We start from the raw sequence: 23862 nt of genomic DNA, 5'->3' as shown, positions 1-23862 counted from the left end.
ACCCTATCCCGGGCAGGGTAAACTGTTCCCTCTGTGTTTTTTTCATAAGGGTCTTTTGAATCGCTCTTTGTCTGGTCCCTCACCCAGGACCAATTTGCCATGGGAGACCCTACCAGGGGGCAAAAGCCCCCAGACAACATAGCCCCTGGGATCCCTGGGACACACAAACCCCTCCACCACGATAAGGTTGCGATTCACGGAGGGAAAATAAATAAATAAACAAAAGAAGGATTCAAGGATTGGCACATTCTCAAAGGAACAGCATTGCTAATATTTGTATTTAAATCATTCTGATATTTAAATGTATTAACCTTTCAATTAGATTGCAATGAATTTTAAGACAGAAATTATTTACAAAGATGTTACTCAATCGAAATTACATTTTTTAAAATATCATATTATTGCTTGGTTCTATTCTTATTATGCTCCACGTTGTTCGTGAATCATTCCTTCCATCAAAAAGGTCTTTCATTAGAAATCATCATGCTCTCTTGACAGGTTGATTGGCTTGCGTGTGTGTTCCAGTTTACATCATCCAGAAGACTCATATCACTGTAGCAGCGATTTTACTTTCAGTGAGGCATGTTGACACTTTTAGCTTCCCTGCATCAGTTGTGACTGAATCAATAAACTGATCTAAGGTCAGTTTTCTGTAAAATATTACTGACATGATTGGAGTAAAATTAATAATGAAACAGATCCAAAATCTAGACTATATAATTTCACTCTGAACTACAGTCCAAAAACAGTCCAAATTTATTCTAATCTTATTTATTTTTTCCATACATGTTAAAAAAGATAAGTTGAATTACATTTGGTTTAATCAAATTGATTTTAAGATTTTACAGTGTGATGAGAAAAGGGGGTCCTAACAGGGTGGGGTGTAATGAGTTTTTGTCCAGAAAATGGTTAGAAAGTGATCTAAAGGAGCCTAATTGTAGGTGGTGAGCAGGTGAAATGGATTTTGTGTCCCAGCACATCTCAGCATGTCTCTGTGTCTGTCACATCAATATTCTACCAACCCTCAATTACACATCAGCTGTCAACTCCTCCTCCTGCCCACTCCCTCAACACACACAGACATATACACACCACTTCCCCCACCCACATAATCTCCCCTGCACTCTTGACTGTTACTGCTAGAGAGGAAAATAATTAGTGAAAAATTTAGACAATATGTGCCACTCCTTCTCATCTTCTTTTCTGTCAAATCTCAACTATTTGCCCCTCACCCCTCATTTTGAACTCCTATTTTTGAAAAATGCAAAGATGGACGGATGGATGAAAGATGATCATCACTCAGATCTCCTGTTAGATGTGACCTTTGCAGGCTGAGTGACCAAAGATATGCAAGTCATTACCAGTCGTTATCCCTTTGTGTGTCTGTCGCAGCCCTGCTGAGGGGAGAATAGCTCTGTCATTTAGGGTACAGGGTTCAACTGGAGGGTTAGGACCTCTATGTAGTCACAGGATGATTTTTTTTCTGAGTCACAGCATGCTTGTGTGTGTGTGCACATGTGTCTGTGTTTTCTTTTATAGTTTTTTATAACCATATTATCAGTGTTTTGACAATACTCAAGGTTGTTTGAGTGTGTACGTATTTACTTAATTTATTAAATCATAAATGTATATATATGACATCGGAGTGCCATTTGGACTGAAGAAGTGTAGTTGGATCACAACAAAGAGAAGGAAGGTAGTCAGAACTTGTGGGATTGTACTCCAGAAGGCAACACTGCAGAAACTGACAGCTACATGGGAATCCCACAGCCAAATGGGAACCATGAAGAGGCCGCTAGGAAAGCCGCTACCACCAAATAGCTGCAGAGTGAGGCAAGTGCTGAGGAGTCAGTTGAATGGGAAGAACAAGATCCAGGCAATCAACACCTACGCCCTGCCAGTCGTCAGACACCCTGCTGGGATAATCAACTGCCCAACGGAGGAGGTACAAACCACTGACATCTAGACAAGGAAGCTTACCTTACAATGCATGGAGGGTTTCACCCCAAATCCAACACCCTGAGACTATACGCGAAGAGGAAGGAAGGAGGCAGGGGACTAGTGAGTGTAAGAACCACTGTCCAGGATGAAATAACAAAGATCCCCAAGTACATCAAGAAACAGGAAAATTGCCACAACTGATAGTGAACAGCTCAGGCAGCAGAAATCACAGAGAGAAGAGAAGCAAGAAAAAGAACCATCATTGATGACAGGCTTGTGCATGGCATGCCCCGCTGGCAGATAGAAGAAGTGGCGGATACCAAGAAATCCTACAAGTGGCTGGACAGAGCTGGACTGAAAGACAGCACAGAGGGACTTATCATGGCAGCACAGGCAAACGTTTTAAGCACAAGATCCATAGAGACACACCAGGAAAAATCCCAGGTACAGGCTGTGAAAAGATGCCGAATGACTCGAGCAGATCTCAGGAAAAACATGTGAAATCACTGTACAGAAGACCACAATCCAAGGAACAGCAAAGATAGTGTGCAGGACCGTCAAGCTCCCAGGCCTCTGGTAGAGGGCCTGCGCTTAAAGGATAAAGACCGCCATGCAGGGAGAGTGCGAAATTATTAGATATGTGTAAGTAAGTATATGTATATACATTTTGTATAGGATTAAAAAATACAGTTTACTAACGGCAGCAGAACGGACACATGCATAGTGCAGTGGTTGGGTGTTGACAGCAGCAGGGAAGTATAACTCTAATGGGCGGAGCCAAACGTAAACAAACATGGGACAAGATCATTGGCCATACACTACGTTTTTCAACTGTATGCTTTCTTGTGAATACAGTCGAATCCTTAACCAAGTTACACTGTGGCAAAAGATATAGTTTTGAAAAACATGGTGAGCTCTAAACTGAAATTCAAGCAGAAGGCATGTTGCTGTTGACTGTGTGCAGCACATAATTCTTCTGATGTAAAATATACTGCTTAAATAGTCTATTTAAGATGTTGTTTTCCAGTGGCACCATAGCAACATCTTGTGATGGGACCACAAAAAAGGTCTGTTAGTTTCTGTGCTGTCTGATGCACTTGAAAAGAATTGGTTATGCTCTGCGCCATCATGGCAGCCAATAGGCACGTTCAGACATGTAGCAAGGGCCACAGCAAGTATACAGACTCAGTTCATTGTGTCTATGCAAAACCTCACAGGTAAACTCCCGAGGGGATGAGACCTCATCCTCTACTTCTTTTGAGTCACATTACCTCGGAACAATTCCCATGATTCCATTACCGAGCTTCCAAATAACATTAATCTACAATAGCAGTAAAAGCAGCATCACCTTTGTGATTCAACTGAGCAGCCCTGCTGTCCAGCATGTCATTTTATCCACCAGAGGTGAACATGACTTTTGACGGCATGGATTTAAAATCACATATAAGAATGACAGGAGAAAGAATATAATTTATAAAGACAATCTATTGGTCAGTACATTAATAATGTCAGCAGCTGACAGAAACTGTCATTTCAGAAACAAAGAGCAGGCAGACTGAACACTGACTAGTGAGATATATATATTCACTTACAAATTTAATAATTAGGAATCACCCATTTTCTTTACTGAAGTAGGGAGCAATTAATAGCTTCCTTTTGAATTAAATGATACATCAAATGGCTCCTTTATTGGAAGTGTGACAAAGCAGGACCAAGAAAGCCTGGATAACCAACAATAATATTACTGATAATCACTGCCATCGCACCAATTACCTCTGCTTAGGGTTTTAGGTTTTGTTGAACCCAATAACTCAAAGAAACTCTGGCACATTTGGCACAAAAAACTTTTATTGTAGAAAATTTGAGAATTTATAATGATGCTATGAAATTTTGGAATAATCCATCAAATACTTTAAGATATTCTTTTTTTAAAATAAAGGCAGCCACAAGTGCTCCCCCTCAGCCTCCCAGCAGATGCACCTATGGCAGGGGTGTCGAACTCCAGGCCGCGAGGGCCGGTGTCCTGCAGGTTTTAGATATCACTCCGGGTCAATACACCTGAATCAAATGATTAGTTCATTACCAGGCCTCTGGAGAACTTCAAGACATGTTGAGGAGGTAATTTAGCCATTTCAATCAGCTGTGTTGGATCACAGACACATCTAAAACCTGCAGGACACCGGCCCTCGAGGCCTGGAGTTTGACATCTGTGACCTATGGTGATTTCCTTCTTGAGTTATAGCATTCACACAATCGTTAGAAAACCTCTGTCCTTGAGTTCGAGTTCGAACTCATCCAAGATTTTTAGCATGCACCTAATGGTACCAATTTTTTTAAAAAAATCCTACATAATCTTGTTCTCGAGTTACTGCATTCACAAACTTGGTTGGCCATACCGCCCACCTCGCCACCAGGGATGGATGTCAATGTCCCATCAGGTTTTTACAGCTGAAGGGTGAAAACATTGCAGTGAAACGGCACAATTAAATAAAACAACTGTATACTGCACAATATTTCAGATGATCTTTCCATCTTGCATTTTTGGAATCCAAATACTGATTAAGGCAATACATATATACATCACCACAACAAACAACAACAAAAAAACAAAACAAAACAGAAACCAGGGTTTTTCCTTTAATTGTTTATCTGTTTCATAACTACTCTGTTGTAGCATGAATGGCTGTGAGAGAGGTCTTAATAAGCAGGAAAAGCTGGCTATCAAGAACACAGTGGAATTACATTTTTCATAGATTTTCAACTGTATGGAAATACAGTTAAAATTCAAAATCCATGCCCCCTTTCACATTTTCCAAAGCTATCCAGTGCCCCAGATTGAAGTCTTTGCTGGGTCAATCCTGGGCCGCATGTTTGACACCCCTGCTGTTGGAGGTAGGCATAGTTTTATCAAAGTCTACCCTGAAGAGAAAACTTTAAGAGAAAATATTTTCTCCACAAGGTAAAAACCAGTGAGTTTTCTTATCTCGTCTCTTTCCATCACTCACCCTGAACCTGCTCTTGTCAGAGGTCTCTTCCTGTTAAAAGGGAGTTCTTTCTTCAAGATCTGCCTGCTCGGATTGTTGTGGTCCTTGCTATAATATTGTAGTATTGTATAATATTGTTTAGTGTCGATTTCTCCAATTACATTTGAGATACCGAAAACAGGGGATTCCAAAATAAAGGTTTGTGGATAATGCAATATATTTAAGAGCTGCGAGTCTCAGCTTTAAGCCGGTATTGATCATATAATGACTGGTGCACACTTGAAAGGAAAATGTCAATACTAATGATTATAAGAAAGGCTCAGAGTCAGAAATTATAAAAAAAAAGTATTAATATTACTGACATTTTTGAGCTTTTTCATCAGTTGACCCCGTCACATACACACTGAGAGAACAGGTATCACAGCAAACAATTGCTCCTTTGTGCCGTCCTTCCTCCGTTTCCTTTTCACCTTCATCTTGCTGTTTCCTCTGTGGCTCCTCCTCCAGTTCCTCCTCAGTGACACTGAATACTCCTCCACAGCGACAGGAGTGTGTATATAGATCCTGATCTGAAAGAACATACTTTCAAAATTAGAGATGGAAGAAATTTACCAGCTGTAACCAAGTACATCTGGGACAGTACTCGTGAAAATATACAGACAGAGCATGAAATGGTAAATAAAAATCGAGAAAACAAAAATAGTGCTGAGCCACCCTCACTTCCACTAAGCCAGAGTAGTTCTTGTAATTTTTTAAAGTGGTATTAAGTAAGAGTCCTTTCTGTAGGTCATTCAAAGTTTTCATTTGGACATTTTTAGTCCACTTATTGTAGCTAATTATTTTCAGGGAACTTTGCTGTTGTTACAGCTGCTGACCTCCAGGGGCTCTCCCCATGTGAGAGAGCTTTTTCTCCTCCTGTGCTCCAGGTCTGCCTCATAAGCAGCAGCTGAGATGTTTTGCAGCTCGTCAGCCACTGTATCTCAAAATGCCGCGCCTTCTTTCCTTCCCTTTTCCCTGGGCTGTGAGCTGCAGTGGTTTGGGCAGCAGGTTGTAGCTGTGTCAATTTATGAAACTTGGTGTAACATTGGTTTTTAATATTTGTGAGTAAAGGTGTCCCTTTACAGAGACAATTGTGAACCACAGTGAAAGCACGGAGGGGTTTTCTACCATTTTGTTTCAACCATTTTTCTCATGTTTTGTGGCAAGACGTGGAGCACAGCCATTGTATTTTTTTTCTTATAGATAGAGTGGTCTTACTTTGTTTTTTTAGCTAGACTGGGCTGTTCTGTTTGTCGTTTTGGCCTTGGAGACCCTGACACTAGGGGTGCAACGATACTCGTATTGATATTGAACCGTTCGATACAGTGCTTTCGGTTCGGTATGCATATGTATCGAACAATACAAATTTTTTTATTTATTTTATCAACTTTTCTTCTGTCGATGCTGTCTGTGTTGAGAGCTCAGTGGATCTGCGCTCGACTACTCAGCCTAGGCTGCACTGTCGAGTGCAGATCCACTGAGCGCAGCACAAGCTAGCAAGACAGAAGCTAAGCTCTCCTTGCAACATGGCAAATTGAACCTCCCCCACCCTCATTCAGATCTGGCGTTTGGAACTATCTTGGTTTTCATGTGAAGTATGATCCTGAAGGTAAGCGCGTCATGGACAAAAGTAAAACAGTATGTCGGATGTGCCACGCAATGCTCAATTACATGGGTGGGAACTAGTGCGTTAGCGCAGTTAGCTCGTTAACGTGTTGGCCGTCCAGCCCCAAGCACGGGGCGATCCGCGGTCGCTCGTTAACGGAGATTTGCTGTGTTGTGGTGTTAACGTCATTTCAGATTAACGCTGACAGCACTAGTGGGAACAAAATGAATATGACTGCACATTTACGCCGGCATCATCCTAGTGCAAAGACAAGTGGAAGCAGACAAAAACATCAAGCACGCATGCTACAAACTTTACCCGAGTCATTTAGACAGCCGTTAGCACATGATTCTCCTTATGGGGACCTGATATGTTTAATATGCTGCTGAGAATATAGCCCAGAAGAAGCATATAGTATAGCTTTTATTTTGGAAAGAGACATTTCTCTGTAATAAACTCTCTTTTCAAAGATGAGTGATTTCTTGACCAGATAGATTTATTTTTTGATTACTTTGTTGTTTCAGCAACATTAAATTTAAAAACTGTACTTTTGAGTTAAAATATATATTTATAATTTTAATAAATGACAAATTAAAAAGGCATGAACATTTTTTGTATCAAAAAAATATCGATCCGTGACACCAAAGTATCGAACCGAACCGTCAATTTTGTGCATCGTTGCACCCCTACCTGACACAGAGCTTCCCTGTGTTTTATTTGGGCCTAATTGGTTCGTTTGGAATTGTGAAATAAACAGTGTTTTAACAACGTCGACTTTGTGGCAGTTAATAATTACCCCCACCCCACCCCAGATAATACTTTGTTTTTAAGTGGGGTGTAACAGTTGTCATTTACCACTAATCTATGAATAAGTAAAAAAAAAAAAAAAACAAAACAAAAAAACAAAACACCCAACTCAAGTGATGAGACCGCCTTGTGTCGATACAGACAACAAACAATTTAGCAAAAACTTAATTTTAAATTGTAGCTTTAGGCACTTTGTTACCAGCAGCTTGTAAAAAAAGAAAACAAAACATTATTTTCTTTCCAGTTTCTTTAGTAGAATCTATTTAAAAAAGGCCAAAGATGACACAGTTTCACAGGCATAAGATAGTATTTTTGCACTATGGTGGTTCATAAAGGCAAACACATGATTTACTTTAAATGGACTGATTTTTGTATAGACCATTTCTACTCTACATGAGCACTCAAAGAGCTTTACTTGCACCTGCCACTCTAAATATGGTTTCCGGGGGAATGTTTAGTGTACATAATGTGTCATTACCATCATCCCAGGTCATGTCATCCACATAGACTGTAGAATCTATTGGCCAATCCTGTTTCAGTGTCCATGCTGCAGAAGTGACAATGCATCATTATTAGTAGCTGCAGTTCTAGAAAAAACAAGCAATATTATTTAACATTTGCTGTTAAAGTTATTATGTCAGAGTCTGCTCTCAAAATGTAAATCAAAATGTGCTAAAAATGTAAATCATTCTGAACGTTATAGTCTTTTTTCCTACTTAAACCCCCCCCCCCCCAGAAAAGTTGAATTCATTCAGATAACATCTTATATAGGGTTTTTACAAGTCAAGTGCATTGGGATAGTGCAAAATGACTGTAGGGTGGATAAATGAACTGAGTGACATACTGATAATGGAAGGATGGACAGACGGGTGAAAAGATAGATGTTCACACTTACTTTTTCTTTGTTTTTACAATTCACTGAGAAAACAGTCATTATCAAGTTATGCAGTTTGACAGTGATAATGACTCTGAACCATGCATAATTAGTGCTAAACTTTGATTAGCTTTTAATTAGCGTAACACTGTGTGAAGGATAATTGCTGCTATACTAGTCCGAATTTAAAATAGGATAAAGAATGAAGGAGAGACGAGTGCTTTCAGGAACATACACATAAAACACACTAGAGGTAAACAAATATCTTATTTCTTACAGTTTTGAAACCATCTATGGATATTTTATTTTTAACAAACCTTTGCCACACAGTGACTGCAGATGGCAGTGAATCCATACTCACCACGTGAGTAAGTTAACACCTTGGCTAGGCTATAGCCAGACTGATACGACTTATTTTAAAATAAAATCACTTAAGTGAAAATTACGTCTAATCATGGGTTCCCTATTTGAGTAGCTGCTGGGTCCCAGAGCAGAGGTGGAGAATTTGATGGAGCTGTGTGGTGTGAGCTTGTGTGTGGCAGGTGAAAAGCTGCCCAGAGCTTCACCCACAGCGTCTTCCTTCTCTCACCCCAAATTGGTCGTGTTAGACTAATCAGATCATGCATCCATTGAACGTAAAACATACAGCTCATTGCACCAGCAGTATCTGCTCTTATATAACTATCATTAGCTTACAGCTTTAAGTGTTTAAGGTATGTGCTAACTAAAAATAAAGACAAGATGATAGTTTATTAAATTTTAATGACATTTGCAGATTGTTTCAGTGGAGTTTAATAAACTCAGCCGTCTGCTCCTTGCTATCTAAAATATAACAGGACATCGGAGTATATTCTCGAGCATCTCACATTTCTGATAATCAGTTGTCTGCTTGACGTTTATTCAGCTGTGTAAAAACTATAACTTTAATCTCAGCCAAACCGATTTACTCAGGAACAAATAAAATACTGAAAAAAAGCCAAACAATAACATTTTTAAGTTATCTAAGTGACTTATATATGTTTAACCTGAGTAGCGAACGACAGCTGTGGGTTTGAAAACCATTTGCCGGGAGTCCGGTGTTCTCACGGGCTCTAGTGAGCCTTGCCCCCGGCTAGCTATCGAGCTGGTGGGTAACAGACGTCTCTGAAAACGTCGGAGCGCTTTTGAAAATATGTGGTGTCTTGATAAACTGAGCAGATATTTGAAGTTTACACAGCTACATTCTCGCCTGAAAATATGTTAAATGTTTCTTTTGTAACCCAGAAAGAATAATAAGAGTAATATTAAAACTAACTAGCTGCCACCATTGTCGGAAACTGAGCTGGGCTGCGCTATGAATTCTGGGATAGGTTGGGCCACGAAGTATACACCCGACCCATCCTTCAATCTGGGGAAATGAAGGCCGCATTTGTCGGCCGCATTTGTCGGAGTCTTTGAATTTGGACAGTCTTCATCGTGTCACTGTAACGTAATAGGCCTACAAATGCTGCCACAGGAGGATGCAGTTCCTGAATTTGGACACAGCTACGATACCGGACACAGCTTCTTCTTCTTCGGGGTTTAACGGCAGCTGGCATCCTTGTACATGCAGTGTTGCCATCTTCTGTTTCAGTCCGTTATTACACTCTTAAATCCTACTAATCCTGCGTCTTTTGGAATCAAACGACGTGTCGACAATTTTGATAGTCGACGTAATCGTGACTAGTCGACTAATCGTGGCAGCCCTACTTCATACATCATTAGTTTCAGAGCCAGCATGTTTAAATGGCAGTATTAATATTTGGTACTTGTGTATAAATATTGTATATTTTGAAGTACTGGTACTTTATTCCATCCATAATATTTGTCAAACATATTCAGCCTGCTGAAAGAGATTCCTTTTCTGCTCCAGGACTGAGGTTAGAGCAAATTTTGGTGGACTGTGCATTCACTGTACTCTGTACACTGCTGGTAAACAAACCTAGGTTATTAATAATGTTTGGTGAGCTGTAGCATTTCGCTGATATACTGCATTCATGCTGAACATTCAGGTTCAAATTTAAAAAAAAAATGATTGAGTTCGGAAAGGTGGGGCTAAAACCAGGGGAAAAAGTCTGAATTTCCAAGATTAAAGTTTGACATTTTTTTAAAAACAAAACAAAACAAACAAACAAAAAAAAAACCCATAGGAAAACTGTGTTTTTGGTCAAATAACAACACTAGATGTAAAGAGAAAATATGCATTTTCACGTTTTTGTGCCAGTCTTGGTCAGTGAAAAATAAAACTACATCAACATAAGTAATACTAAACATTTTTTCCCGTCAAAGAAAACCATCACGACGCTTATCAGTAAATAAAGTAAGTGAAGCACAATTTAAAGTCCCACCTCTTCTTTGCAAGTCATATTGTGTCCTAGTGGTTTGGTCACTAAGGACCCTCCATGCAGCATCAACTTCTAGAAACTTCACACCAGACTCCGCTTCGGAAGAACAATCCCCTCCAAGACGGTCTGGGTGGTACTGCAGATTTGTGCACACACAAACAAACGTATATTCAGACACCTCATCTTCTATGTATGAACTTATTGCAAATATTTGACATTTGGAGGGCTCAGAAGACCCAGACAGCTGTCCAAGAAAACAAAGGGATTGGCACTTACACAGTGCTTTTCTACTATGAGCACTAAAACCACTTTTATTCCTGCCCAAGTGTCTTGTCTAACATTCACACACAGTCATACTCTCATGGATGCATTGGGTTATCTCTCCTGCAAGATGAAAGACACTCTGATATGCAAACTGGAGGGGCTGCGAATCAAATTACCTTGTGATAGGTCGATGTCTGCTCTACCACCTGAGCTACAGCTTATTATTGATACTAGATACATACATTCTAATGGATGCAACAGAGAAATACACAGAAATTAGTTAGCACAGTCTCATCTGGGCACCTTTTGGCACCTAAGGCAGTCAAATGTGGGTCAGTTGGCTTAAAAGTCTTGGCCAACAATTTTCTAATAGCTTTACACACTTGTCGCTAATAGATATCCTCCAGCTAAATATCTGTGCGCCATTTAACAAAACTGATGACAGCATTTTATTGCTAGCTTCTCTTCATGCAAACAAAATCCTTCCATGCACAAATGACAGTCATGGAGTTCCACATGTGCTGGGGCTGATCCCTTATCCACCTCCATTTAAGATATGTTATTAGAAAAAAAATGGCATACGCTTCCACTGCATTACTTATCAGGTGTAAATGCAGTGGTGAGAATGAATACAAACGCCACATTTCATACAATCTTAGCATGATGACAATGCAATGATCAGATGCTTTCCAAATGGTATGACGTGGTGGCTCAAAACAGGACGACACTTTTCTGTTTTCAAACAAAAGGAACTGGCTGCTAGTAACAAAGTGTTCAAAGATAACATCTAAAGTGGATAACTTCCCAAATTGTTCATGTATAGACATAACACTGGTTCATCACTGAGTTAGGAGCCTTTTTATGCTTAAAAAATACACAGGTTAGCCTTAAGTTGCCTAGGCCAAAAAAGACAAAAACAAAAAATCTGGTCAGCTCCAGGGACTGAAATGAGGGAAAAGGCACACAATGTGGACAACAAAATAGAAATAAACGAGGGTAGACCGCTTTTGCATGCATATAGGTAGTATGGGTCTTTAGACAGATGGGACAAATAGAAAATGGATTTACCTGTAAGGCCAGCTGCTGGTATCTGTGTCTGAGCTGCTGAACCGAGTCTGAGGGGTTTGCTCCCAGGACAGCATACAGGTCCTTCTCTATTGTTTGGTTCATTCTGCGTAAGTGCGATGCTGACATCAGACAATTGCATTCACCATCATAAGGAGAGTCTTTTGCAAATATGTGAACTACTTTTTAGGACCTTTAGAAGTCAGCTCAGTAAAATGTGCTCACTTAGAAATGTCAAATCAAATCGCAACTTTTGAACGGGTTACAGTTATTCCACAGGACGAACGGCAACAAACCGAGAGCTCTTCGTTTGAAATTATTAGTGATTACAGTGGGTAATCTCGGTTAACTTGCACAAACACAGTGTGGTACAGACATGACAGGCAGTTATTCAGTGTGAACCTGCGGGCTCAGAGGTGCGCCGGGGTCAGGAAAGACGCGAGCTTCACGACAAAGTAACGCTTAGATAAGTTTAACAGACGAAATGTGGTCGACGAAGGCGCTTATGATTTCACATTTTCTATATTTCCCAGATACCTACATTTAAAGGACTAAACATACCTCTAACACACGAGACAACATAGCGTTCTACGCTGTTATGAGTCCCCTTAAAAACAGCCCGTGTATTTATGGTCCGCCTGCTTGAGTTCCGCTGGGAAAATGAAATACAGAACACTTCGAGTACCGTTTTGTACTCAGACTAGTGCAAAACAGTGCTAGATGAATCCATTAAAATAAAATGACTTTTGTACAAGATGTAATAAACATACGGAAGAGGATTGGGGCCACTGGGGAAAAAAGTAGGCACGTCTTTTTTTCATTTCCTGATGAAAAAAAACCGTGCCCACCCAGTGGCTCTAATCCTCCTCCGTAGCAACGTATTTGGTTAACGAACTTTATCAGGAAATAAAATTTACATTTTATTTTATTTTTTACATTAATAGAACAATAACGACGAAGAACATTTTAAAAACAAAAACCACAAAATAAAGTAAACAAACATATTTACGCTCGCTCCTGATTTAGCACAACTTGAAATGAATAAACTTAGAATAATGGGTCCTAGATCATGTACCAAAGCCCCTTACTCAATGACATCTGAAACTTACAAGATGAAAAACGTTTTGTTTATTTCTTTAATTTGTCAGTCACCTGTACAACACAATCCTGTAGTCAGTGTGAGAGAGTGTCAGACACATCTTTGTCTACAGATATGTCAACAAAAGGGAAAAGGCTCAGGTAAAAAACGAATACCATAGTGTATGATTTGATACTGATGTGTATAGAAAGACTTTTTTATTATATTATATTATATTATATTATATTATATTATATTATATTATATTATATTATATTATATTATATTATATTATATTATATAATGAAGTAGATAGATAATCTGGAAACCATCCCAGCTACCATAGGATGAGGATACCAACCAAATTCTGATTAACTTGGAGCATTTGGAGAATTTTCTTGGGAAAACAAGTGTGAACAACAGCTAACTCCCTTTATCCAGAGAACAACAGTAATTATTGCAGAATATGATTAGGGGCAAAATAAGGACAATATGGTTGCTATGTAAATAGAGAAAGTTGTTGAATAGTTGAAGTCTGAAAATATCATGGAAGTGAAACAAGTGTTAGTGATTGTTTCAAACTGTGGTGCAAATAGATAAGATATTTTACTTTAAAGTATTGCAACAACCAATATAAAGTGTTGAATTTTACTGCCAAATGTCTGAGCAAGCATCCAGCAAAGAGCAGCGCAGGACCACATGCTGGGAAATCTGTCCTGAAAATACAGACCAGAAGTGATCTGTTAATTGAAATGGGAACAGAAGTGATGAGGTGACATGATGACACCTTTATGATCTGATTTCCTGTCTGTCGCTCAGTCGTGGCTCTTAACGAGACCACAGAGGGAATGGGTGAAGAGGAGAGATCCTGGGTGAATGACATTGTTGTACAGTTAATTATGTCGTCATTTTGGGTGAATTAAGGCTCAATTAGTGAAGTGACACAGTATTCATTGTCAAACTGTGGCTGCCATCGTCACTTTATTAAATACCAAGGTCTGTACAGCCTCCTGTAGTGTCATCCAGCTGTCCTGAAATACGTCGTGTCTTTGTGAACCTTTTGGTCACACTTTGGTCAAAGGTGTTGATAAAATTCTGCTCTTGGTGGAAGTTTTTGTATGAGACTTTGTTATTATGGAAAAATGGAAAATATTCTAACATGTATAAGCAGGCTGTGTATAATATTAGTCAGATGAAGGTATTCAAAATAGAACAATTTTTTATATTCCCACCTATCATATAACACATTTTATACACAAAAAGACGAGTAGTGCATTATGAGCACAAACAGGAAGCTTTTTCTCTCTATGGCCTGTATCTGGACTCGGATACTCACCTATCACCTACCTGCCTGCCCTCCTGGAGTCCTTTGCTCTCTGGACTCAGTAACAGAAGTGGTTGGTTTTTCTGGCCCAAACACCCACAAAGCTTGCCTAGCTGCCTCCTCCTGGAATTTTCCCTCCTCAACTCACAAGTACACAATCCTCATATCTACAACATTCATGGACCTCTGGAAGCTTGGAATTAACTCTGCTCTCCTCTAACGTAGTGCTATCCCTCCCATATACAGGTAACAATACCAGCAATTAAATTCTTAGGCCCCTCAATATTGTACAGAGAAGAGTAAAACTGCACATAAGTAACACTAAATAAAAATAAGATAAACTATATAAATAAAGGAAATATATCCTTCTCGATATTTCAGCAGCTCAGTTGGTTGATGGTTTGTGAGTAGAAACTGTCCCTGAAGAGTGTATGGCTGGGGTGGCTGGGATCAGACAGGGTCCTCTGAGCCTTCCTCCTACAGCGCTGTTTGTAAAGGTCTGGATGGCTGGCAGTTCAAACCTGGTGATTTGTTGTGCTGATTTGACCACCATCCATAGAGCTTTGTGGTCCAGAGCATTACAACTGCCTGCCAGCTCATGATGTAGTCAGAAGGAATACTCTTGATGGTGCATCGACAGAAGTTGGCGAGTATTCTGGGGTCCATGCCAAACCTCCTTAGCTGCCACAGAAGGAAGAACCGCTGTCTCGTTGCTTTTGTGATCACATTTGTGATGTCAGCAGCTCAGATCCTCACTTATGTTAATAACCAGCAACCTGAAGTATCTGACTCTCTCCACCTCTGTCCCCTCCATGTAAATGAGAGTATGCCCACTGCCCTGCAGTCTCCTGTAGTCCACAGGGAGCTCTTTGGTCTTTCTGACATCCAGACACCATGATGTCAAGTCTCTCATCTCTGTTCTGTAAGTGGGTGTCGTGCTTCCTGCCAGTCGAAAACATCATACAGCTCATTCAGTGCCTTCATGGCTTCGCCATGGAGGGGAATATAAACGGTGGAACAGAACACAGTTATAAACTCTCTAGGCAGATAAAATGGTCTGCATTTGATCATGAGGCGTTCAAGATTAGGAGAGCACCCTGATAAAACTGTTTGTACATCCACACACCACCACTTCTTAGTCATTATGCATACACCACCTCCCCTGCACTTACCAGAGACCTTTGTCCAGTCCTGGTGGTGAATGGAAAGACCCACAAGGACAATAGCTGAGTCAGAAACTGAGGAATCAAGCCACGTCTCCATAAAAATAAAGAAATTACAGTCTTTAACAATCCCAGTGCAAAGTCACCCTGGCCCACAGTTCATCCAGTTTGTTTTCCAAAGTTTGGACGTTAGCAAGAAGAATGCTGGTAATTGGGGAATGGTGTTGTCATTCTCTGGCTCATTTCCCCTTTTCCTCCAGAGTAGTTTCCACTCTGGTAAGGTAAGCCACCTCCATTCATTAAAAAGTATGTTGGTGTGGTCTCAGATTGTGAATGCTGTCAAATGTTACAAAAAAAACTAGAAAATAGTGTTAAAAACACACAAAACATGCAAAATTGAGGTGGATGCCGAGCAACAGCAGCCATCCTCACTGGCACAATCTTCTTTAGATCCGGAAGTGTAACAAAATTTGGGAGAAATTTTAAAGTTTAAGAATTTCTTTAACATGGAAACAATATTTTGCATTAAAAAAAGTTGAGTTGTATATTTTTAAAAAATGGAAAGAAAATTGCAAACAGTCCATTTGAAGAAAATCCAATTACAGGGACTCACAGATACAAACAAGAAAAGGCTCATGTTACCACATACATAGTCAGCATGTGGGTACTACATTAGTCAGTGATAAAGCAGCGACAGCAGGATTCTCAAAAACATCTTAATCTTTGCATAAATATCCAGCTTCCAGTAGATAGATGTTTTTGACAGAAATATTTTATTTGTTTCCCAGGCTGTCACATATCATTCTTTTTTACTAAAAAATAAGTCAGCTCAGTGTTATTCAGGTTTCTCATTAAAGCTTTACCAACTATAACTATGGGTTTTATTTCAAACTTGTTCTTATTTAACTGTCTACTGTCTTGTAAAATGCACTGTATTTTCTTTTTTATTTCTTCTATGATATACAATATTCAGAGGCTGATTTCAGCAAAAAAGGCAACTAAATGTAATAAACGTCAAGACAATGAGAGAAATTAAGTCTGGAGGGTTGTGACATAGATGGTATTCTAGATATGTTAAATTTTATGTGAGTCATGGTTTACAGAACAATAGGAAGAAGACCCAGTTTCATGGAATATCTCTGTTTGTTTGGAATGAAATGTATAAACGGCGGAATAACATTAAAAATACACGTGGGTGTGTGCTGGCTAGCACTCACAGACATAGCGCAGCTGTTCATTAGAAAAGTGTGAGCTTTTCTAATGAACAACACAGATGATTATAGCAGCCATCTCTGGCTCATTAAAGATGGAAAAGAACAGCCAGGCAAATATACCTGTCTACCTGTTTGTGATCATGAAGCTGTTGTTAATTATAAAAGACAATAAAAACATGATAAACAAGCAGAATAATACAAGCAGCTACAACATGTCAGTCAGAATCACTGACCCGTATGCCAGATTCTTCTTCTGCAGCCAGTCTAGCTCTATATAGAAGAACTGAGTGATACACACACCCAGCAAATAGAGAACAGCTGTTCATTAGAAAGGTGTTAACTAAAATAATAATCAACACAAAAAATAACAACTACATAAACAGCCATCTCATTACCAGAATCCACTTCTGCCTGTTATTGTCTCTAACATTCAAATGCCTGCATCCAAAATAAAATGTTAGTGAGTTGGTCAATCCACCACTTCTACAACTAAAGTTTTTTATGGAAGCAGAATAAATAGATGAATGAATGAATAGAGGAGTTAGGGTCCAACAAGGTGCATTTTTTTTGGTTTTTGGTCTTGGCAGTATTTGTGTGTATGCACATGGGTGTAATTACTTCTATCTTTAGACACAATAGTGTGAAAAGTTTTGAATGAATTCTGATAAAACTTTGTAGGGGTGTAGAGTGGGGTTATGTTAACAATCTGTTAAAATTTGAGTTACATCCATGAAGGTCGTCAAGATCAACTTAATGATTGGCTGATAATTGACAGAAGGCTTAGAAACTACAACTCTTGCAAACGTGCTGTGCATTTTTAAGATATATTGTCACGGCCTGGAGGTTCAGCTGGTCGCTGATCAGCTGTTTCTCTCTATCTCTCTAGTTCGCTCTCTCTCTCTCTCTCTCTCTCTCTCGCCAGGGCGGAACTCATTATGGGTTCACGCCCTTGGCCCACGCCCTCGGAGGAGGAAACACCTGTGCCTCATCAGTGTGGATGGCATTTAAGCCAGGAAGCAACGGCTGTTCTTCGCTGGATCGTTGTGAAAATCGCCCTCTGGACTGTTTTCCCTGGTGTTCCCTGAGTGACGAGTGTTCGAGTGGATTCGTGTTTGGATTGTTTGGAGAGAGACGAGAGTGTTCACCTGGATTTCCCCCAGAGCCCTGCCTCTCTCACCTTTTGTAGATAGCACTGCCCCGCACCTTTTGTTTTTACACTCATTGGACATTGTTCATTAATAAATTCTCTTGTGTGCATCAATCCCCGGAGTCCAGCGCATGAGTCCACCTTGTACACCGTGACATATATAGAAAGTATCATGTAATATTTGACCTCTGACCTCTCCATCAAGGTCGATAAATTGATTTGAAGGTCAAAGTGATAATATAGAGCTATTTAAAACTATGTTTCGGCCATTGTTTGTGTTGACAACATGTAGGCATATCGATTTAAAGATCTCTACCTACTTACAAGGACAACTATTCCTCAATAAATTCAATGTGAACTGACTCACCTACACCTGCCTCACACAGCCCACTGTATACACTGTGCCTGAAACTCAACCACACATATGCTCTAAATACAATCAACTGCGAACTACTAGTGCATAAAAACACACTGAAGTGGAAAAAGACATCTCATCCTCACTTCAGCTGTGTGACATACACACAGATATGGTCACAGTCTGCTCAGCACCTGCTTCCCTCTCGTGGCCTGGTGGCACACTCAGTTATGTGTGTGTACGTGTGTGTCAGTGTGTGTGTGTGTGTGTGTGTGTGTGTGTCAGTGCTTGTGTGTGATTGATGATGGGTTGCATCTTGCTGTGCTCTGAAGCACTTCGTTGATTTAAACTGCTGAACCAGCAAGATCCTCTGTGTGTGTGTGTGTGTGTGTGTGTGTGTGTGTGTGTGTGTGTGTGTGTGTGTGTGTGTGTGTGTGTGTGTGTGTGTGTGTGTGTGTGTGCATGTGTAGGTGTGTATGTGTGTGTGTGAGAGAGACATAGTGAATCTAAGCCAAAGAAACACAGCTGGTTAACAGAAGTTTCCCGGCAGATGTTTCCTAAATAAAGCTTGGTGTAATTCAAAAGCCATCCAGTCAGCCAATCTTTTAACAGGTTCTGACACATTTTCAGGCCACAGTACATGTTTTAAATAGTACTGCACAGTTTAGTTAAGCTGTAACTAAATTTGTATCAGTATCAAATCTAATTAAACATTAAAGGATAATTTTGCTACATTTCATTCTACAAAGCCAATTATCAAGACCATCACAGATTGCTCCTGTAGCTGCTCTGTCACACCTCTATCACAGCTGCTTTGATCACACAACCAGGGATTGTTCGGCCTAGATGAGCAGGTATACACAGAAACTATGCTTTTTTACATGCAAACCTGTGCAACTATGATACAAAGAGCATATTCCGACCTTTCCCCATTAAAATTCAACACACAACACTACAAAACCAACAACACTGTCTTCAGGTCAGCTGACATAGACTACTACACAAGAGTGAAAGTTGACTTGAAGAGAGGGGAAAAGGTCCTAAAAGAACAAGACTGATGGATTGGGCTACCGCAATAACCAATAATAAAGGCAGCACCAACAATGCTGTAAACAGTGACATGGAGGAACCAAATAATTTATTTGCATGATTTGAAGCTAATGAAGTCACTGACTCCATGTGACATGTGTGCTAAGCTTAGTCAATCCTAGGAAGGCAGCTGGACCCAACTGAGTTCCAAATAAAGTACTCCAAGCGTGTGCTAACTAGCTTCTTCACAAAAACCTTCAACATCTTCCTGCCACTAGTCACTGTACCATTGTACCTTAAGTCATCCACCCCTACAACCACTGCTCCAAAAAAAACCAATGCATCTGAACAATCGTAAAGCCATTGCACTTACACCGGTGATCACGAAGTGCTTTGAGAAACTGGTCTTGCATTACAATTACATTAAAACTACCTTGCCTCCCACATTTGACTCACATCAGTTTGTTTACAAAGGTAACAGATACACAGAAAATGCCATTGCTATAGCAATTCACATGATACTAAATCACACAGAACACAGGGGGAGCTCTGAGAGGATGCTTTCAGTACTGCAGTCCCATACTGCAGTATGGTCCTGGCAGACTTGCCTGATTAAAGACTTTCTCAGGAGCTGTCCACAGAAAGTCAAAATAGAACCTCATGTCGTGGTCCTTGGTCTTTGAACCAGCATACTGAGTTTTGGGTTGTTTTGTAAAAGAACATCAAGAAAAGGATGAGTGAGGACGTGACAAAGTCTTAGAAAGTTTAGTAAAATTCATTTTTAGAAGTATATTGAAGGAATTCACAGATTTTGCAAGACTCATTCAGCTCATTGTAGAGTTTACCAAAGTATGGCCACCTTTAGATTGAAACCTTGGATTTGGAATGGCCGGGGATTCCCAGATGAGCAGTTAAGGGTGCAAGCTAGTTCATTTGGGTCAGCACTTCTTTTACAAAGCACCTGACCACGAGGGGCTTTAAAGGTGAAGGAATAAAAGTAAAGATTGAAATAAAAAACCTGCTGGGACCCAGTGAAGAAAAGCCAGAGTAGGGTGTGTGTGAGAACAAGAGCTGCTTGTAATTTTGATTTAATTTTGTCGATGGCTCTTATGTAGAAAAAACAAGACTAAACAACTTTCCTGATGTGTACTTTATAGTTTAGGGCTGTGCACTGCTTAGGTTTCTGGCAGCTGGTTCAACATTTGCAAATAAGGGGCCAATGACACTTTCACAGTGATTGTTGTGGTTTTGACGATTGAACTGTGAGATTTCTGATTGAGGTATTTCACAGAAGAAGATTTGTGATAAATATATTTCCATGTTTAACATGGAGATTAGCTGGATTGAAAATATAATCTCTGTGAATACAGCCAAACATTATGATTTGAACTCTTGCTCACTTACTCTGCAAATAACGCTTTGCTTATTTTTTCCTTGTAGCATCACAAAGTATATTTCTGTAAGGTCACTGTACACGGAAGTGTCCATATACTGTCTCTCTATGTCTGTTTATCTCATTGTGTGTGCTGGGAGGAGTGTGTTAGCAGCAGACTGGGTGTCATGAAGGTGCCAGCGTGTGTGCTGAAGCGTAAGTGTGGGGCATGTGTATGTATTCATGCATGCAGTGAGTTAATTCCAAGTGTGTGTGTTGAAGCATGCATTGTATTAATTGTAAGTGTGTGTGAAATCAAGTGGAGCTGAAGTTCATACAAACTCAGACAAGGAACAGCTTAAAGTCTCAACTCCTCATATGTCACTGCTACATGAAAACCCAGATCCACATCTACATTTTAAATGGAAATTGCATTGATTTCCAAACCATATCTATAAAATTAGATCCAAGAATTCATAATTCCACATGTGTTATGATTTGGAATACTTTCTCTTGTCTGGATCCATTAAAAAGTTTGATGACAGCATTCTGGAACAAACCAAGAAATCTTTACATCTGCTTGAAACCACAATAAAAACCTTACTGTGTACATTTATTAAGCTCCCTGATGATTTTGGCAAATCCTTAGAAAACATATTTTACACACAAGAAATGTTTATTATCTACCTCTGTCCATGACTAAGTTGTTATTTGAGATGTTTTTTGAAGCATATACTTCACAAGTATTTTCTGAAATAAGTCCAAATCAGATGTGATGTGAACACAAAGACTATAGAGATCTGTGCTTTGCAATTGAGCATGTTGCGAACCTATGAAATTGTGGATTTCTGAGTCCTAATGCTTCACTCATCACATTCCTGATCCTGTGGATTTACCTAAGAGCAACATTTCATTATTGTATATATCTGCTCCAGGTTTCCATATTGTTTTCCTCCATATCATAAAATCAGTCCCATTTTTCACATCTGATGAAAACAGCAACTTCATCATGATTTAAGCAACAGAAGCAAGTAAACAAGTGAGACTGACAACTTCCAAGAAATATAATAGGAGTGTACAAAGATTTGGTGTCACCAACTCAGCTTGCTGCTCTGTTCCAAATATGTTTTTGACCATGATGTCATTGTGAAACAGGACTTCTTTGAGTTATGATCAATATTTTGCTAGAGCACTATGACCTTTAATTTCTGATCACTCACCAACCAACAAATTCTGATGTATTCATTCTTGAGTCCAAGTAAATGTTGCGTTTCAGCAAAATTTAAGAGCTTTCATAAGACTGAGAGAGGCTCTGGCCAAAGCTGTCACTGGCACATGATAAAATCATTTAAAGGTCCATCAACACTTTGGTAGTTTTTCTCTCCACCTCACATCTTCATCCTCATCAGTAGCAATTACGTTCATATAACAAGAAGCAAAAAATTGTGTCTGAATACAGAAGTAGAAAATTATGGGTCATCCAGGCCTTGAAGTCATGTTTGAAGTGTGACTAACTAGATTAACTATCGTCAGCAGCTTATTAACAGGATTTTTTGCTTTCATGGATCATCGGAAGTATTACAGTGGGGCCTTCCTACATAGTGGGGTCCAAGTACGAGACTTTATGTCATGAGGAGTCACACTTACCATGTACCAATTAACAACTGAACCCTAACACCACAAAGACAGGGACCCCCTGAGGTGGGGGCACAGTCTTAACATTTCATGCAGAAGGCTGCTCAGCAAAAGTGCACAACCTGATCTCCAAAAAAGTTGGAACGCTTCAAAAGATGCAAACACAGCGTAATGTTAAACAAATAACTTGAACCCAATATTTATTTGGAAACAGATAAAATTAACAAAAATGAAAAACAAATGCTCAGTTTAAAGTTGATGTTTGTGTGTGTTGTGTGGACAGCAACACGCTTAGCATTTTGTTGCATCACTTCATCCTTTAACAACATTTTTTAAGCACATGTAAACTGAGGGGAACAAATGCTGTGGCTTTGGCCCATAAATGATATTTTGTTTTGTTTTTTTATTATGTCTTTCAGTCCAAGACTTTTAATGGTTGGAATGCAAAAATAAGTATGTCTAGTCTTAATAACCACACTGACATTAGATATGTCAATACAGGAAAATAAGGTTATAATATAAACTTTACATGACCTGCAAATTACAATATTCTGATTTTATTTCTATGAGCTTTTTGTGGGAAACTGTTAGAATTCAGATTTGCCCTAAACACAAACAGACACACACAGATGATTTTTTCTTTGCGCCCGGCCCAAGTGTTTGTAATGTAGCAGCCCTCTAAAATGACCACTGGACTACAAATCAACTAATTAAGCACTTGTCAACCAGCAGATTATTGTATCATGCCCTGCAACTGGCAATTTTCTGCTTGGTTGTCTCATCACTGTGTTCACTGAGGTGGCTTCAAAGTGCCTCTGTGTAATTACTAATCTTTCTCTGATGGGAGCTGCAGTAAATAAAAGTTTGTGTCTAACTTTCTAATTATTTATCTGACTTCAATATTATTAGTTTGAGGGAATGACCTGTCTTCACATCATGATTACACAGAGAACTGAGCTGTGGAAAACGTCCATTCACATCTAATCACTTTGTGCTGTGAAATGGATCAAATATCATTCAGCGTCCACATTAGTTCTATTTTAAGTTGACTGCTTTTTCTGATAAAGCAGCTACACAGGATGGGATACTGAATCTGTAAACAATAATTCAGTAATATTAACTTCAATTTTGCAATATTTCAAGTACTTAACTAGATATCCTGCAATCTTTGCAAGCTTGCATTTCGAAACTGTTTGAGTGTTTGGAGTTTTGGGGATGTTGATGGTCACAGTTTGTATGTAGAGCATGAATGCCAATAAATCCTAAATTTGCCTTTCAAGTGTTTAACTTTAAATAAGTCAAAGACGGTGCTGATTATTAACAGTGGCATAATAATTATATATAGGGACATTCTTTCATTGTCTCATCCCAGAAAGAAAAGAACATAAATCGCTTCAGTTTATTTTGTAGTTGTGATCTTTGCAGTATATAAAGTCTGCTTCCTCCCTCACGCTCTCCCTCTGCCCTGAGTGAGTGTGCACGGCAGGTTTTACAGTACTGTCCTTCATCTGCCCACTGCACACTTGCTTCATGTCATTAATCAGATCTCCATCTATTTGAGGACCAATTCTCCACTAACAGTTTAAGGTCAGTTGTCTAGTG

General features: G+C 39.4%; 1 protein-coding gene across 3 annotated transcripts; it reads right to left on the bottom strand.

Moving 5' to 3' along the window:
* Positions 1 to 204: 204 nt before the first annotated feature.
* Positions 205 to 12698, bottom strand: dnajc24 (DnaJ (Hsp40) homolog, subfamily C, member 24). Of its 3 annotated transcripts, none has more exons than XM_085167954.1 (5): positions 12505 to 12698; positions 11947 to 12065; positions 10618 to 10750; positions 7856 to 7924; positions 205 to 5494 (listed from the first exon to the last, which is right to left on the bottom strand). In XM_085167954.1, exons 2-5 carry the CDS (start codon positions 12046 to 12048, stop codon positions 5280 to 5282), a joined length of 519 nt encoding a protein of 172 aa, XP_085024080.1. In that variant the 5' UTR covers positions 12049 to 12065; positions 12505 to 12698; the 3' UTR covers positions 205 to 5279. The 3 variants fall into 3 exon arrangements, with proteins under 3 accessions (XP_085024080.1, XP_085024081.1, XP_085024079.1); XM_085167955.1 differs by having other exon boundaries at positions 11947 to 12049; XM_085167953.1 differs by having other exon boundaries at positions 11947 to 12696.
* Positions 12699 to 23862: the final 11164 nt, after the last annotated feature.

This window comes from Neolamprologus multifasciatus, chromosome 7, assembly GCF_963576455.1.
Source record: "Neolamprologus multifasciatus chromosome 7, fNeoMul1.2, whole genome shotgun sequence".
NCBI lineage: Eukaryota > Metazoa > Chordata > Actinopteri > Cichliformes > Cichlidae > Neolamprologus > Neolamprologus multifasciatus.
This window is presented reverse-complemented; position numbering and strand designations above follow the sequence as displayed.

What these genes read in the sequence shown, in the direction of transcription:
- dnajc24 (XM_085167953.1), bottom strand. Translation starts at nt 12,072, where the DNA reads ATGTCAGCATCGCACTTACGCAGAATGAACCAAACAATAGAGAAGGAC. An exon ending in ACCAGCAGCTGGCCTTACAG is followed by an intron (nt 10,751 to 11,946) that starts GTAAATCCATTT and finishes ACAAATCTGCAG; the next exon opens with TACCACCCAGACCGTCTTGG. An exon ending in ATATGACTTGCAAAGAAGAG is followed by an intron (nt 7,925 to 10,617) that starts GTGGGACTTTAA and finishes TCACTTCTGCAG; the next exon opens with CATGGACACTGAAACAGGAT.